A 15,622-nucleotide genomic window follows, 5' to 3' on the forward strand; every position below is an offset into this window, starting at 1 on the left:
ACCAGGAAATTCCAACATCGATGCGGATGTGTTGTCTCGCTACCCATGTGAATCAACTGCTTGCCCTGAATGGAAGGAGATACCCAAGTCAGGGGTAAGAGCCATCTGTCAGTTAGCAGTGGTTGCTGAAAATGGAGGGGCGTCATCCCGACTGGTGGAACCCTTGGGTGTCTTACCTCAGAGTATTCCTGATGCTTTTTGTTGTCCCACAGCTTTGGGTCTTGGTCCGTTGGAACAGCTGAGTAATGCAGAGTTGCAGAAAGCACAAGAAGAGGACCCCGTAGTTGGGGTAGTAAAGCGAGACGTAGAGTCGGGAAAAATACTCACCGGTGCTAGGAGTTCTGATGCTACCATCGCTCTGGTACAGCGACAGGGAGACAAGCTACAGATAAAGAGTCAACTTCTGTACCGAATTACCAAAAGTGCCAGTGGTAGCGAAAAGATACAACTTGTCTTACCTGAGAAGTACTGGTCGACTGTGTTGCACTCATTACACGATGACTCGGGTCATTTGGGAGTGGAGAAAACCACGGAACTCATTAAGGACCGTTTCTATTGGCCCAGAATGTCTGCATACATAGAGCAGTATGTTAAGGATTGTGGCCGTTGTGTCACAAGAAAGACATTACCCAAGAGGGTTGCTCCACTGAATCACATAACCAGCAGTGGGCCATTGGATTTAGTGTGCATCGACTTCCTGTCGATTGAGCCAGACTCAAAGGGTATGGGTAATGTTCTCATAGTAACCGACCATTTCACCCGTTACGCTCAAGCGTTCACAACCAAAGACCAGAAGGCTATGACGGTGGCTAAGGTGCTGTGTGACAAATTCTTTATTCACTACGGCTTACCCTCTCGGATTCATTCAGATCAAGGTCGGGATTTTGAGAGTGGTCTCATAAAAGAGTTACTAAGTATGCTGGGGATTCGAAAATCCAGAACGTCTCCCTATCATCCACAAGGAGATCCACAGCCGGAAAGGTTCAACCGGACACTTCTTTCCATGCTGGGTACCCTGAATCCGGCAGAAAAGAACCGATGGAGTCAGCACATTAACAGTTTAGTACACGCTTACAACTGTACTAAGAACGAGACCACTGGGTTTTCCCCTTATTATCTTCTGTTCGGAAGAGAGGCTCGTTTGCCAGTGGATGTGTGTTTCGGGACTTCGCCTGATGGAAAGGGAGCAGGAAGCCATCGACAGTATGTGGAAAGAATGAAATCAGACTTACAGAGAGCCTATCAGTTAGCCACCGAAGCTGCCCAGAAAAGTCAGCAAAGGAACAAACGGTTGTATGACAAGCGAGTGAAACACCAGAGCTTGACTGTGGGAGATCGTGTACTGACACGAAACCTGGCTGTGACTGGAAAGAACAAACTTGGAGACAAGTGGAATTCTGTGCCTTACCTGGTGGTGGAAAAGTTGGAGAACTTACCTGTGTACCGTCTGAAACCTGCATCCGGCGTGGGAGGTGTGAGAACATTACACCGAGACCATCTCTTGCCAGTTGGGGACCATGTGAGGTTGGCAGATACTGGAGAACTTACCAGAGTTTCTGCTCCAGTGGAGACCAGGCACCTATCTGGGGAGAGAAAACGGAGAAGAGAATTGGGGGAAGGAAATACGGTCATGACAGGGTGTGAATTGAGTAACCTCTCTGACAGTGAAGAGGATGAAGTGTGGCATTACTGCGCGGGTAGAGTGGAGAACCAGCACCCGCCAGAGTGCGTTACCCTGTTGGACTCTACAGTGGATGGTAAAATTGACAACTGTGGAGGGGACTTGGATATACCTCATGCAGCAATGGCCGAGCCGATACCCAATGAAGAGGGGTCTGAAGAGTTGCCAGATTGGAGTTCAGAGACACTGGGAGATCCTGGTTTAGAAGGGGGAGAACTTGAAAGAATTACTTCCACCAAAGAGGTAGTAGAGACCGTTAATTCCAGGCCTAAAAGAGAGATACGACCTGTAGTCAAGCTAAGCTATGATTATCTGGGACAGCCCACTAACCGACCTTTAACTCTAATTCATAGAGGGATGGTAATAAATGTAGAAAGTGGGGAAGAGTCAGAAGGGAAAGCCTGTAACACTATGTGGTGTCACCCTATGGCACAGTGTATTCGTTGTACTCGGGTAAACCCTTCCGCTGAGCCTAAAGTCACCATTAAGGTGTTGAGATGTAATCTCATGGGGTCATGAGACGTTTAGACGGGGGAGCATGTAACCCAGTAGGTTATAAAAATGCTGGTAATACGTTTTCAATTTATTAGTTTGTAATTTAATTTACTTGAGAAATAAAATGTGAATTAACTTCGCATCTGTGTTAGTGAGTGTAAGGTATTTGTTCCTTTAAGAACGCGCGTGCATGAGATACAAGTTTGATCTATGGGTACAGGGGGGAAAACGTGGTATTAACCATCATGTTAGGTGTTTTTTTATTTTATTGGTTTCAGGGAGTCAAGTCCCGCCCTCGCGATGGTTTTTGGACGATTAGAGTGGTGGTACGGGGGAGATTGAAAAAAAGAAAGACGGGAGGAGGAGAGGAGAGACGAGTTTATGTGAACAGTGATTTTAATTGACGATTTATAAGTTAAATCATCTTTAACTGCAATGTAGATCCGAGATATGAATCGCTTGTGTGTTTGTTGGTGTTTATAGCCTGTTTTTGTCCCGTGTGGTTAACCTGCCGTGCGGGCGTGTATCCGAATTTCTCCGGTCAGTCATCACTGCATATATTAGCGCATTGGAACGTGTAACCTAACCAAACTGTTACCGTATCAAAGACTGTTTATTGCTGCGGTTTCCGGACAATCTGAGGACCAGATAGCGCCCCAAGTAACCGTGATATTTGGGGTTCCTCTGGCGCCGCGGGAGGTGTAGTGCGTTCGGCCAACGAGCGAGCGAGAGGACGAGGAGCTGCGCGCGGCCGGCTGCTGGAATCGCGGATACCGCATTTGTTCTCACGCGGAATTGGAGGTATTGGTTTTGTTTTAGTTGTGCTCAGGAGAGTGAAGGGGCCATTTGTCGTTCTCCCGGCCACCACGAACACAAGCCACGATTCAGGCCTGCAACGGGGTGGGTTGATTGTGTGTGTGTGAGTGTGTGGGCCCACAACTGTTTAATCTGAGTATTTTGTGTTAAACATTGCACGGATAACGTGAACTATTCAGAGTATTTCTGTTTATAATTAGGAAGTTTATCTTGGGTTTTACTTTATTGGGTATACGGCTAATTTATATTGTTTTTTTGTTTGCCGGTATTCTAATTCCTGTGCGTTTGGCATCAGAGTTATTGTCCTTCTGGGACTGAATTGTGATCCAGTTAAAGTGAGGATAATTGTGTGAATATTTCACACATTTAAATTAATTCCTTGAGCCATTTAATATTCAACATTTCTATTTCAATTAAATCTTATTTTGTTCTGTAATTTTACTTGTGTTATTTCTTGAAAGTGTCGGTTTATGCTATTGTTTAGGGGGGTGATACATTTAATTTGAGTAACATAGTACAAGGAGAGAAGAGCTTATCATTTAAGTTCTAAAATTCAAATTTACTTCACTTAGTGACAACAGAGGGGCCTAACGTCAACATCTGTAGGCATATAGTAAGTGAACTTGGGGCGCTGTTCTCTATCTAGTTACGAGAAGATCAGGTAGGGGGCGCTACACTATTTTTTTGCATTGTGATTTTATTTTCTGTTTTAGGTGCTCTTACTCAGCAGATGGGGCCAGACGCCGTCACCCGATTCACATGTGCCAGACCGGGCAGGAGGGACTGGACCACAAAATATATTCAGGCGTCAGAGGACATTGAAGTGAAGTGTAAATAAAGAGGCTAATAAAAATGAATTTGTTTGTGTGGTGTGTTCAGTGTTTTACACAAGATTTCAAATGTTCCATTAGGCTACTTTTTAACATCCTGGCTGTAGGCTAGATAAAGCAGGCTATTTAATTTATGGCATTACATTTTAAATTAACATTTAAAAACGATTGAAATTCCATTGAAATCACGTTGATCCTTAGTTCAGTTGAAATTTCAACATTGTTTTAATATTCCTGATAATTGAAATACCATTGAAATTCCGTTGATCTATGGACAGGATTTCAATGTGGTTTCAATATTAAATCAGGGTGCAAAATGATGTAGAAACAACATCAGAGTTCGATACTGATTTAATGACTTAGCTTAATGTTGACAACAGAATGTTGATTTAACAGTTTCAATGACTGTTTGCTATTCGGTCGGTACCTAAAATAGCCGAGTACAAATCAGCATAAAGTTTTAACATCTACTCTCGTGTGACGGAAATCATGCTGACACTTGAATAAATTATGAGAAATTATCACAAGTTATTGTTGAATTGAATAGATGCACATTTTAAAACATTAACGCTGTTTAACGTGTTTAATAAAAATGCTCTTTATTTATCAAATAGCATCAAGCAGGGCTAGACGATGATTTTTAGTCACTGCAGTAGAGGTGGGTCGTATAGCAGCAACACACTGTGAGATGATCATGACTCTCAGTAAATGATCAGGCTATCTTTGATCAAAACACCGTTTAGGAGCCGCAACCACAGAAATCTCCACGAGTGTTTCACGATGCTCATCTTTCATCCGGAACAAAATCATACAGTGTGTGCCGGCATTAGATATGTGACCTCTGCTTCTTATCTGACCTGGGTCATCCAGGTAAGTTTGCAGATCTTATACATGCACAAAGAGCTGCATAACACACTAAAGAAAAAGAAAACATGAAAGTGCATCATATGATCCCTTTAATACAAACATAATGAAGCTATTATTAAAAACATGATTATACACTCAAGCTTCCATTGTTTGTTTTCCAAAAATGAGCTTGAACTGTTTTTTTTTGTCTGATAATTATGAAAAATGAATCTTTCATTAGTGTTTGTCTTCCTCTGCCAGGCCCGGTTCTACGGGGGTTTTTAAGCACCCTCAGACTAAATTTGTATTAGCGCACATGTAAACGAGATTCTGCCGACAAAAGAAACACAGACGGATTTCACACTCATACATGTAAGGCCTTGTCCACACGGACACGGGTATTTTTATAACCGGAGTTTTTCCCTCCTGCGTTTAAAAAAAAAACCTCTGTCCACATGAAAACGCAAAAACCCGCTATCAAGCGCTGTCAAGAGCATGCAACACCAGCAGGCGGCGATATAAACCTAACCGTAAAGCCACGTTAGCCAATCAGAAGCCGTCAGTGCTGCAAAAACTCCGGTTTCACTGTCTACACGACAACACTGCAACCGGCGTTTCAGAAAATACCCTGGCAGGGGTTTTCAAAAATGTTCAGTTTCAGTGTCCTGATAATGCGTTTCCGCGTGGATGAACGGCCGAACCGCGTAAAAAAAGTCAGTTATAACAATACCCATGTCTGTGTGGACATGGCCTAAATCATAACGTGATTTTTCAAATCAGAAATTATTTCATTATGCTTTCATGTTTAATGCACTGGATTGGTTGTGTCCTTTCGCGATCGTGATACATAGGTGAAGCTCTTTAATTGCCCACTTTGCTTGGGTGTGCGTCCCGCTCAGGAAATTCGATAGCTGACTTTTTAGAGGCCTTTAGGTAGCCTAAAAATATTAATAATTCATTTTTAATCATGGACATACGACATTGGCTCAAGAAAGCTCAAAGCTCTACATCACAACAAGACGAAATGACACCGCCTGCCTTCACTCTCAGCGCAGGACACCCATTCAAACACCGACGATAAATCCCAGCAAGTGCCGCGGCCGATCGAGTGACCAGCATTTGACTGTCTTAATGAGTGAGTCATTTAATCTTTAAATCAGCTGTTTAAATGGACTGATTCATTGTCGTCAGAAACTAGATGTCTAAAATGTAGTCAGTTTTAGTTTCAATACTTCACACATTTGCAATACTGCTGATATTTGGGGGAAAAGCACTCTGTGTGTAACATTTCTTAACTATATCATATGATATAAATGTAAAGCACAAAAGCTTGTTCAGGGACATAGGCTAGTCGATCATGCAGATCACATATCGTTTAACATAACAGCAATTACAATATTGTCGTAGACACTAGGTATTGCTCAGCCCTATTTTGAGCACCCTCACTATTTTCAGAAGCACCCTCAGTGAATTTGGTTCTAGAACCGGGCCTGCCCTCTGCTGGTACAACACACACACTTTCAGGCTCTATAGTTACTCTAAAACTCCAACATTTTTGAGTTTATACTGTGCGTTTATACAAATAAAAAGGTTAATCTATGAATGAGAAAGTGTAATTTGCTGTGAAATAAAAGGTGTTTCACTGCCGCCTCATCAGGTCTGTCAGAGGATGGTTGAAATCTAAATGAAGTCTTAATTTCTAACAGTGAAGTCACTGTATCTTCAGTCTCTGTTGATTCGGTTGACCGTGAGTCTCTGTAGTGGATCCTTATTCGCCATCAGATGATCAGCAGAACATCAGACTGTCATCTATAAGTCCTAAAATAAAACACACACACAGTCACATATGCAGTTTGAGATATTACATCTGTCACATCTTTTCATAAGAAAACTAACTAGATAATCTATATTAATTCCTTCTCCAACATGATAATATAGCTTCTATCTGATGCTCAAAGTCACTTTACAAAATCAAAAGCACATGAAAGGTCACTTTCACACAACGGACAGCTGATCCAGAACCAGCTGAAATCATCATTACACTCACTACAGATTTAATATCAGTTAATAACAACCCAAATCTCAGATTATCACACACAGTTAAAGACAGTTAAAGGGGAAAAGCTGAAAATAACATTAATATTACTCTCACAATCAGTCACAACAGTATGAGCAAAATTAAACTAATTTATATTCTCTCACACACACACACACACACACACACACAGTTACTGAATCTGAACCATTACTTTTATTTCTAGTGAGTAAATCAGCTATTTGAACTTTAAATGAAAATGATGATGAAAATCGTAAAGAACTATTCTTACCCCAGTGTCTCCAGTTTATAATGTGGATCATCCCTCAGATCCTCCAGCTGCTTCACTCCTGAGTCTCCTAGTTTATTCCAAGACAGATCCAGATCTCTCAGGTGTGAGGGGTTTGATCTCAGAGCTGAAGCCAGAGCAACACAACCTTCATCTGTGACTCCACACTTCCTCAACCTGTAGAGAACAATGACACACATTAAGCCTATATCCAGAGATAAAAACAACACTTAAACTATAAATAACATAATGCTGTCCAGGGGCGCCGTAAAGGGGGGGTAAACGATGACGATTCTCGGGGCCCATGACTAAGAGAGGGCCCAGAGAAGCCCTCAATAAAATTGTGGTTCTAAAAAAATATATATGATTGTTAAAATTATTAACTTTAAATTACTCTATTTGCTGTTTCCTGGTGTCAAAAAATGATTTTGTTTAGGAAACAAACGTCCATGGCCCCTCTCCCCCTCTCAATTATCATAAAATGGTTCAGTCCGCCCAAATTGTATCCAGGCAACGTATTTTTACACTCTGAGTGTACACTCTGAGGGCTTGAAATCGTTCATCCTCGGATGCTAATCTTGCGGTGCCACGCGCTGTTACAAAAAAGCTGTGCACACAGCTTAGACACAGCTACAGGTAAGTGAAACGAAGTCTTGGCGGTCTTGCGCACCGAACTTGTCACTTGCCGCGGACGTGCCGAGAATAAACAAGGCTGAGTTGATCCGTTTCAGCGCACGCTCTGATCGCACTAACTTCGCCTCCGTTTCGCTCGTAAGCTGATATTAGTATTTAAACATTCTCTATGATATCAGTCTCTTTCTCTCTCGAACATATGTAGGCTAGTTATAAATTATTTAGACTTTTAATAATTATTGCTTTATTTTTAAAGTTTGTGGTTAAGAATCGTGTAAAAAAATCCCTTATTTTGGGGATGGAATCCGGGAAATCTTCCTTATTTTCAATGTTCAGTGTTGACAGCTATGGCGTACGCACGCTTTGTAGATAGATAGTTTCAGATAAAAAACTTAGTCTCAACACAGTTGAGCTGACAAACAGCAGTATATTTACAACAGTCTGAAACAGGTGTAGGCTGAAGCTCTTGCTTATAATGCCTATCCTTTTTTGAAAATATCTCTTATTTAAAAAGTAAAAGTAAAATAATTATTGTCTTACATTATAATCTTGACAAACAAATCTAAAAAAAATTTATTTCCTAAGCAATACATTTGCACCATCCCAAATACAACAAAAACAGTTTGTTCATTTATCGCTCTTTAAATTGTTTCATTTAGTTTCATTGCATTATTTTTAAATAGTTTCTTTAACATGCTAAGTGTCCCTTCCAATTTAAATTATTGTCTATAATCACTCCAAGAAATGTAATCGCTGACACCCTTTCTAATTTAACTTCATTAATCATTCATTTACCTATTTTATTCGATAAACGATTACCAAATACAACACATTTTGTTTTCCTTAAATTTAATGTTAGTTTATTCAAATCAAACCAATATTTAGCAGTACCATTTATTTTTCCATTGTATCTAGAAGTTGTTTCAGATTGTCACCATGACAAAATAAGTTTGTATCATCTGCAAATAATATCAATTTTAGTACTTTGGAAACCTCACATATATCATTAATGTGTAACAGAAAAAGCAATGGGCCCAGCACAGAGCCTTGGAGAACCCCACATGTTACCTGCACCAATTGTGACCTGCAATTATCTATTTGGACATATTGATGCCTTTTCTCTAAATAATTACTTATCCAAGAGTGAGCTACCCCTCTTGCTTCATTTTTTTTCCCAGTTTCTCTAGTAAGATCTCTAGATCTCCTTTTCTCTGGAAAAAGTCAAATGCTTTTTAAGATCTAAAAATACCCCAACTGTGTATTGTTTATTTTCTGTTGCGTTAGATATTTTCTCCACAAATCTTTCAACACATGTGAGGTTGCTCTAATACTTCTAAACCCATATTGTTGCTTGCTTAGTATATCATATTTTATAAGAAAATCATTTAATCTTGTGTAAACTAATTTCACCAATATTTTTGAAAATTGTGAAAGCAAAGAAATGGGCTTATAATTTGAAAAGGTATCTATCTCCAGTTTTATATATGGGTATAACTTTAGCGATTTTCTTTTTTTTTTAAGGAAATATGCCATTTTAAAGAGACAAATTGCATACATGTACCAGGGGTTTCTCAACACACTCGATAATATGTTTTACCACAGACATATCCATGTCATTCCAGTCAGTTGACTTCTTATTTTTAAATGATCTGACAATATCAATTATTTATTTCCATCTGTTCCTCTTATAAACATTGATTGCTTATTTACACTACTCATTTCTCTTACCATTCTACTTTTTTTTATTAATTCCTACGTATCTCAATACGTTTCAATTGAGCAGGGTGCAGCGGGTGCACGGCTTTGCATTACAGAGGACAAATTACGAATGTGTGGACATGGGATGGAGTTCAATTGTCTGATTGACTTAAATAGATGGGCATGATTTTATGTAAATGAATATGAAAAAAAACAGCTGTGTGTGTGTGGGGGGCTGTTAAGATTCTTTTCATAGGGCCCAAAATCCTTAGCAGCGCCCCTGCGGTCAATATGAAATATATACAAATACTCATCAGTTCACTTTGTTAAATTGCATCAGTTAGGATTAGGGGATTTAATATACAGTTTAAAATCATTATTTCTATGGAGAGTCCTCATAAAACATGGAAACACAACGTGTGTGTGTGTGTGTGTGGTTAATGTATTTGTAAAAACTAATCACATTAGGTCTGCCATATAATAATATATAGGCCTATACAAATATCTCTGCATGAACTACATATTGTCACACAGTGTGAACAGTGGCAGAGTTTGTGAAACAGAAATCTCTTTATTTCAACAGAAACATGAGTGTGACTATATACTGGACTGTTTCAGTGCCTTCAACACAACCAATACACTTTATTAGTCATTGTAAAAATTGCAAAAGAGGTGAATGTAATGAACAATAAAGAGTCATGAAAACCCCTCTTTCAGCTCAAGTCTTCCTCACAATCGTTCTGAAAAGTCCTCTTATGCCGAGTTCAGACTGCATGATTTTAGCCACGATTTTGGCTCGCCGACAGGTTTTGAGAAATCGCCGACAAATGCCCGAAATCACAGGCAAATCGGCGCTCGTTCACGCGAGTGACAATCACGCAGTGTGAATGAGCAAAGACGCGAACTGAGAGAATCACCGACGAGTCGCCGACGCCCGTGAGATATTTGGCATGCTAAATATCTGGACCTGTCGGCGATTCAAAATCCTGCTGTGTGAAAAGTGTTTTGACTGAAAACTACATCGGCGATCACCGGCAGCCAGTGAGAGAGCAAGATACAGAGCAGCAGGGAGTTCGGGGAGGAGTTATAGATCACATATCAACATGATATGGCATTTTTTCAACAGTTTATAATGTGGATCATCCCTCAGATCCTCCAGCTGCTTCACTCCTGAGTCTCCTAGTTTATTCCAAGACAGATCCAGATCTCTCAGGTGTGAGGGGTTTGATCTCAGAGCTGAAGCCAGAGCAACACAACCTTCATCTGTGACTCCACACTTCCTCAACCTGTAGAGAACAATGACACACATTAAGCCTATATCCAGAGATAAACACAACACTTAAACTATAAATAACATAATGCTGTCCAGGGGCGCCATAAAGGGGGGGTAAACGATGACGATTCTCGGGGCCCATGACTAAAAGGGGGCCCAGAGAAGCCCTCAATAAAATTGTGGTTCTAAAAAAATATATATGATTGTTAAAATTATTAACTTTAAATTACTCTATTTGCTGTTTCCTGGTGTCAAAAAATGATTTTGTTTAGGAAACAAACGTCCATGGCCCCTCTCCCCTCTCAATTATCATAAAATGGTTCAGTCCGCCCAAATTGTATCCAGGCAACGTATTTTTACACTCTGAGTGTACACTCTGAGGGCTTGAAATCGTTCATCCTTGGATGCAAGTCTTCCTCACAATCGTTCTGAAAAGTCCTCTTATGCCGAGTTCAGACTGCATGATTTTAGCCACGATTTTGGCTCGCCGACAGGTTTTGAGAAATCGCCGACAAATGCCCGAAATCACAGGCAAATCGGCGCTCGTTCACGCGAGTGACAATCACGCAGTGTGAATGAGCAAAGACGCGAACTGAGAGAATCACCGACGAGTCGCCGACGCCCGTGAGATATTTGGCATGCTAAATATCTGGACCTGTCGGCGATTCAAAATCCTGCTGTGTGAAAAGTGTTTTGACTGAAAACTACATCGGCGATCACCGGCAGCCAGTGAGAGAGCAAGATACAGAGCAGCAGGGAGTTCGGGGAGGAGTTATAGATCACATATCAACATGATATGGCATTGTTTCAACAAAAAAAGCTTCTTCTCGGTCTATTTGGACACAATAAATGGAAGAAAAATTAGTAGAAATTTGGCAGGAGCACTCGTGTCTGTTTCACCAGCTGTACCACAACCGGTTCGAAAAAAAAAGTCTCACGTGAGAACTCCGGTCTTGCACGTGTGGTGTCGCGCGTTGTTTCCTTTTCATATCTCACGCGTGTTTGTTGTGAAATGTAGTTTGCGTGCAGCGTGCTAGACAGAGTCTGTCGGCGATTTTTCTAAAGTCATGCAGTGTGAAACCTTCTGTCACCGATCAATCGTCCAGTGTGAACACAGCAGTGACTGAATGCTGGCCAAGATAGTCATGCAGTGTGAAAAGAACAGCGACCCGACTACTTTGAAAATCATGCAGTCTGAACTCGGCATTAAATGTGTGTGTGACTGTGAGGAAAACTGGAGGATTTTACAGCTGACAGTTCTACTCCTATCAAATCATTGAACACAATCTGTATTTTCCCTTTAACAGTATAAATGTTTATATACATTCACTATAAATGCATATATTTGATATTTTCTCATACAAATGTCATAAAACCGGTAGCGTAGATCACAAATTTCTGTATCTTCAGGACACTGACAATAAAGATGGAGAGTGACAGAGAAGACCGAAACTCTCGTAGCTCTCCTCAGAAAAACGCTTGTTACACACACACACACACACACACACACACACAGTTTGATTGTGTCGGTAGTTTCTGGCCAACCAAACGCCCGCAGCGAGTCTCGGACTGACACATCATGGGGGAAGCCTGACACACCTCAGCTCTTACACCATGGACACACACACACACTTGCGACCCATGAACGCCTCTCTAAACTACTGCGGGATTTTACAGTTTGAAGCGTCTGTCACAGAAAAACACCATGTGCTGTCATGAACAAGAGGAATGTCTTCTCATAGGATAAGAACACACAGTCTCATTGATAACACACACACTGACGTGTCATCGATGGACTATAGTGTTTCTCCATGTCATAATCTGTGACTTTGACATGATGTAGATTTTAAACCTGGAGAAAAATCTCCACAGTATCCAGTTTCCTCCTATAATTAAAATGAATGGACTGTTAATCCTGACTGTGCTGAGATTGAGTGTGTTTAAAGTAATGGGTGTTAAATGTATGTCATGATGTCAGAGTGTGTTTTTCAGTGTGACTATCAGTCCTGCAGTTTCAGCTTAATGAGGAGCAGCTCATGTGTTCAAGCATTTACAGATCAAACACATGAACTCACAGTGCAGGAGAAACACAGCAAACGCTTTATACATATTAATCCTCTTACATCATATGAACAGACGTCATCATATGAACAGAATTCATGAATTTAATAAGGATGAATTTAATAAGGTGAATTCATGAATTTAATAAGTTTGTTTCAATAGCTTTGCTTGTAATTAATGTAATAGTTATTTCCCTGAATTTTATTCCATTTGATTATAATTTATGAATTCACAGTGACAGTTTAATGTGAGAGTCGTGTATGACCTTACCCCAGTGTCTCCAGTTTACAGTGAGGATTCGCCAGTAGATCAGAAAGCTGCTTCACTCCTGAGTCTCCTAGTTTATTATATGACAGATGCAGATATCTCAGGTGTGAGGGGTTTGATCTCAGAGCTGAAGCCAGAGCAACACAACCTTCATCTGTGACTCCACAATCCATCAACCTGTACAGAACAATGACATACATTAAGCCTATATCCAGAGATAAACACAACACTTAAACTATAAATAACATAGGCAAGGAAAGTTTATTTATATAGCACATTTCATACACTATGGCAGTTCAAAAAGTTTCACATAGAAATGAATTATAATAATCACACTAGCAATTTATAGAGCTTTGCATTGAAAATAGATAAAATAAAAGCATGGTTAATAATGTATTTGTAAGCATTTTAAGGAATGTGTGTATGTGTGTGTGTGCGTGTGTGTGTGTTAGGGCTGAGAGAAAAAAAAATCAATTCACCAAACTATCGTCATTGCTTTTCTCTGGTAGCTCTCAAAGACACTCCAGCGTGTGACGTTACAGTCGCTATATCCCTTTCAAGTGGACCCGTGGAAGCAGCGTGAGACTTTACTTTAAACACACTCAATCTCAGCACAGTCAGGATTAACAGTCCATTCATTTTCATTTCAGGAGGAAACTGGATACTGTGGAGATTTTTCTCCAGGTTTAAAATCTACATCATGTCAAAGTCACAGATTATGACATGGAGAAACACTATAGTCCATCAATGACATGTCAGTGTGTGTGTGTTATCAATGAGACTGTGTGTTCTTATCCTATGAGAAGACATTCCTCTTGTTCATGACAGCACATGGTGTTTTACTGTGACAGATGCTTCAAACTGTAAAATCCCGCAGTAGTTTAGAGAGGCGTTCATGGGTCGCAAGTGTGTGTGTGTCCATGGTGTAAGAGCTGAGGTGTGTCAGGCTTCCCCCGTGATGTGTCAGGCCGAGACTCGCTGCGGGCGTTTGGTTGCTGTTTGGTCTCACTGACGCGTCACTTATCTGCTGCTCTTTTGTTTTACATTTAAAGAATTTAGTTTGACCATTTTAATTTTCTGCTTATTACTTGTAATACTCGCTATCACAGAGCTTTAGTCCATCCAGTTCCCGAACTCTTTATTCAAATCATTTACACATATAAAAAATTTAGTCATTCACTATATCATTGCTACTCGTTCTATTGTCTGACAAAAAAAATATAGGAAAGGAGAACATCTTTATTGGACATTCGGCTATTTTACATTATATTAAAATACTGTATGTGAGCATGAATTTAGAGAGAAAATATTAGTCAGAACACAAGAATGACGCAATGAAGTCATGAATAAGCTAATTGACATATTACTTAATCTAGCGACATTTAGGGAAGGCATTAGCTACTTTCCTTTGGAAATAGTTGGCAACAATGGGGGGGGGGGTGTGATGCATTATATGAGCTGATCAGCTAATCTAAAATTAATAAGACCGTAGAAAATAGTAAAAAAAACAACAACGACATTACATTTACAATAATCTCTGTGTGCACGGGTCAGTGTTTGTTGCGTTAGTTATTATTAACACTATAACGCAACACATGCAGGTTACGTTTCTCAACACTGAGAATGAATAAATAAACACCTGCTTCTCCAGACTCGCGCTTATCTGTAATCCACAAATCACAGCACTTTCATAATCATCTTTCAAAAGCCATAGGGTAGCGGTTTCAAATTTATCCAGATTTATTGTTCAGCATTGCTTGAGCGTTTTATAATTTGCATGGCTGAATTATTCTTCCTCTTATCTGAGTGACCATGAATGAGAGTATTTTAAAGGGGTGATGAACTGAGAAATCAAATTTTCCTTGAGCTTTTGACATCTAAGAGGTCATCATATTATAAGAATATCCTGTAAGTTTCAGAACTGAAAACGTCCTTGTTAGTCCAATAAAAGCTTTTATTGACACAGCCTCAAAAAACGACTCGTTTTTAAAAGTGGGGAACTATGACGACAAAGAGGATAAAACACCACCCCCGCAGAAGAAGATCAACGCCTGCTTCACCACGGCAGGTTTAGCCCCACCCACCGATTCGCGCATTACACACATAAGTATCATACATGTACATGCTTACCTCGTGATGACAAACTGGATCGCTACCGAGCGAGCAATACAGAATATTGTGCAGTGCCTGGTTGTGCAAGACAGTCGCTGCATAAGCTTCCTGTGGATTCCAATAGGACTGCATGGATAAAATTTATTTTTAATGACGTTCCAGCTGATGAGGGTAAAACATCGTCGTCCGTTCGCTTCATTTCACCGAGGATTGTTTTGTCAACAAGACTGGATTTTCAGACCGATTAAGAGTAAAGAACGGTGCTGTGCCGTCTATATTGGATCTGACAGGAATATTGTGCAACACACGGACTCTGGGTCGAACATGTATGGGCGAATCCGGTTGCCATTTGACAACATAGGACGTTTTCCCCCACGTACACCGACGGGTGAGTGAAACTCATTACAATATGCAAAACTGTTCTCCACTCGCAGCAGTGGGTGTTTACTTCCAAGTCTTCAGTGCGACACGCCCATAAAAACCGACTGTTTTTTAGGTAGGCTCACAACCAGGGTACAAAATAGCCTATTACTTGTTCATTTTGATGTTTTTGAATGCAAAAACCAAGCGAACGTTTTAAGTTGAC

At 40.3% G+C, this 15,622-nt stretch overlaps 1 protein-coding gene across 1 annotated transcript in view; it reads right to left on the reverse strand.

The window, feature by feature from the left end:
* Positions 1-4,761: 4,761 nt before the first annotated feature.
* The window catches only part of LOC120478270 (uncharacterized), a 52,097-nt gene continuing 41,236 nt past the window's right edge, over positions 4,762-15,622 (reverse strand). Inside the window, exons 15-19 of the mRNA XM_089120184.1 lie at positions 12,928-13,101; positions 10,448-10,609; positions 9,121-9,132; positions 6,996-7,169; positions 4,762-6,486 (exon numbers count right to left, since the gene is read on the reverse strand). Of these exons, the coding sequence (XP_088976310.1) occupies positions 6,474-6,486; positions 6,996-7,169; positions 9,121-9,132; positions 10,448-10,609; positions 12,928-13,101 (535 nt within the window). The 3' untranslated portion in view covers positions 4,762-6,473. The remainder of the gene's footprint in view (positions 6,487-6,995; positions 7,170-9,120; positions 9,133-10,447; positions 10,610-12,927; positions 13,102-15,622) is intronic.

Source organism: Pimephales promelas, chromosome 2 (genome assembly GCF_988280905.1).
Source record: "Pimephales promelas chromosome 2, fPimPro1.hap1.1, whole genome shotgun sequence".
Lineage (NCBI taxonomy): Eukaryota > Metazoa > Chordata > Actinopteri > Cypriniformes > Leuciscidae > Pimephales > Pimephales promelas.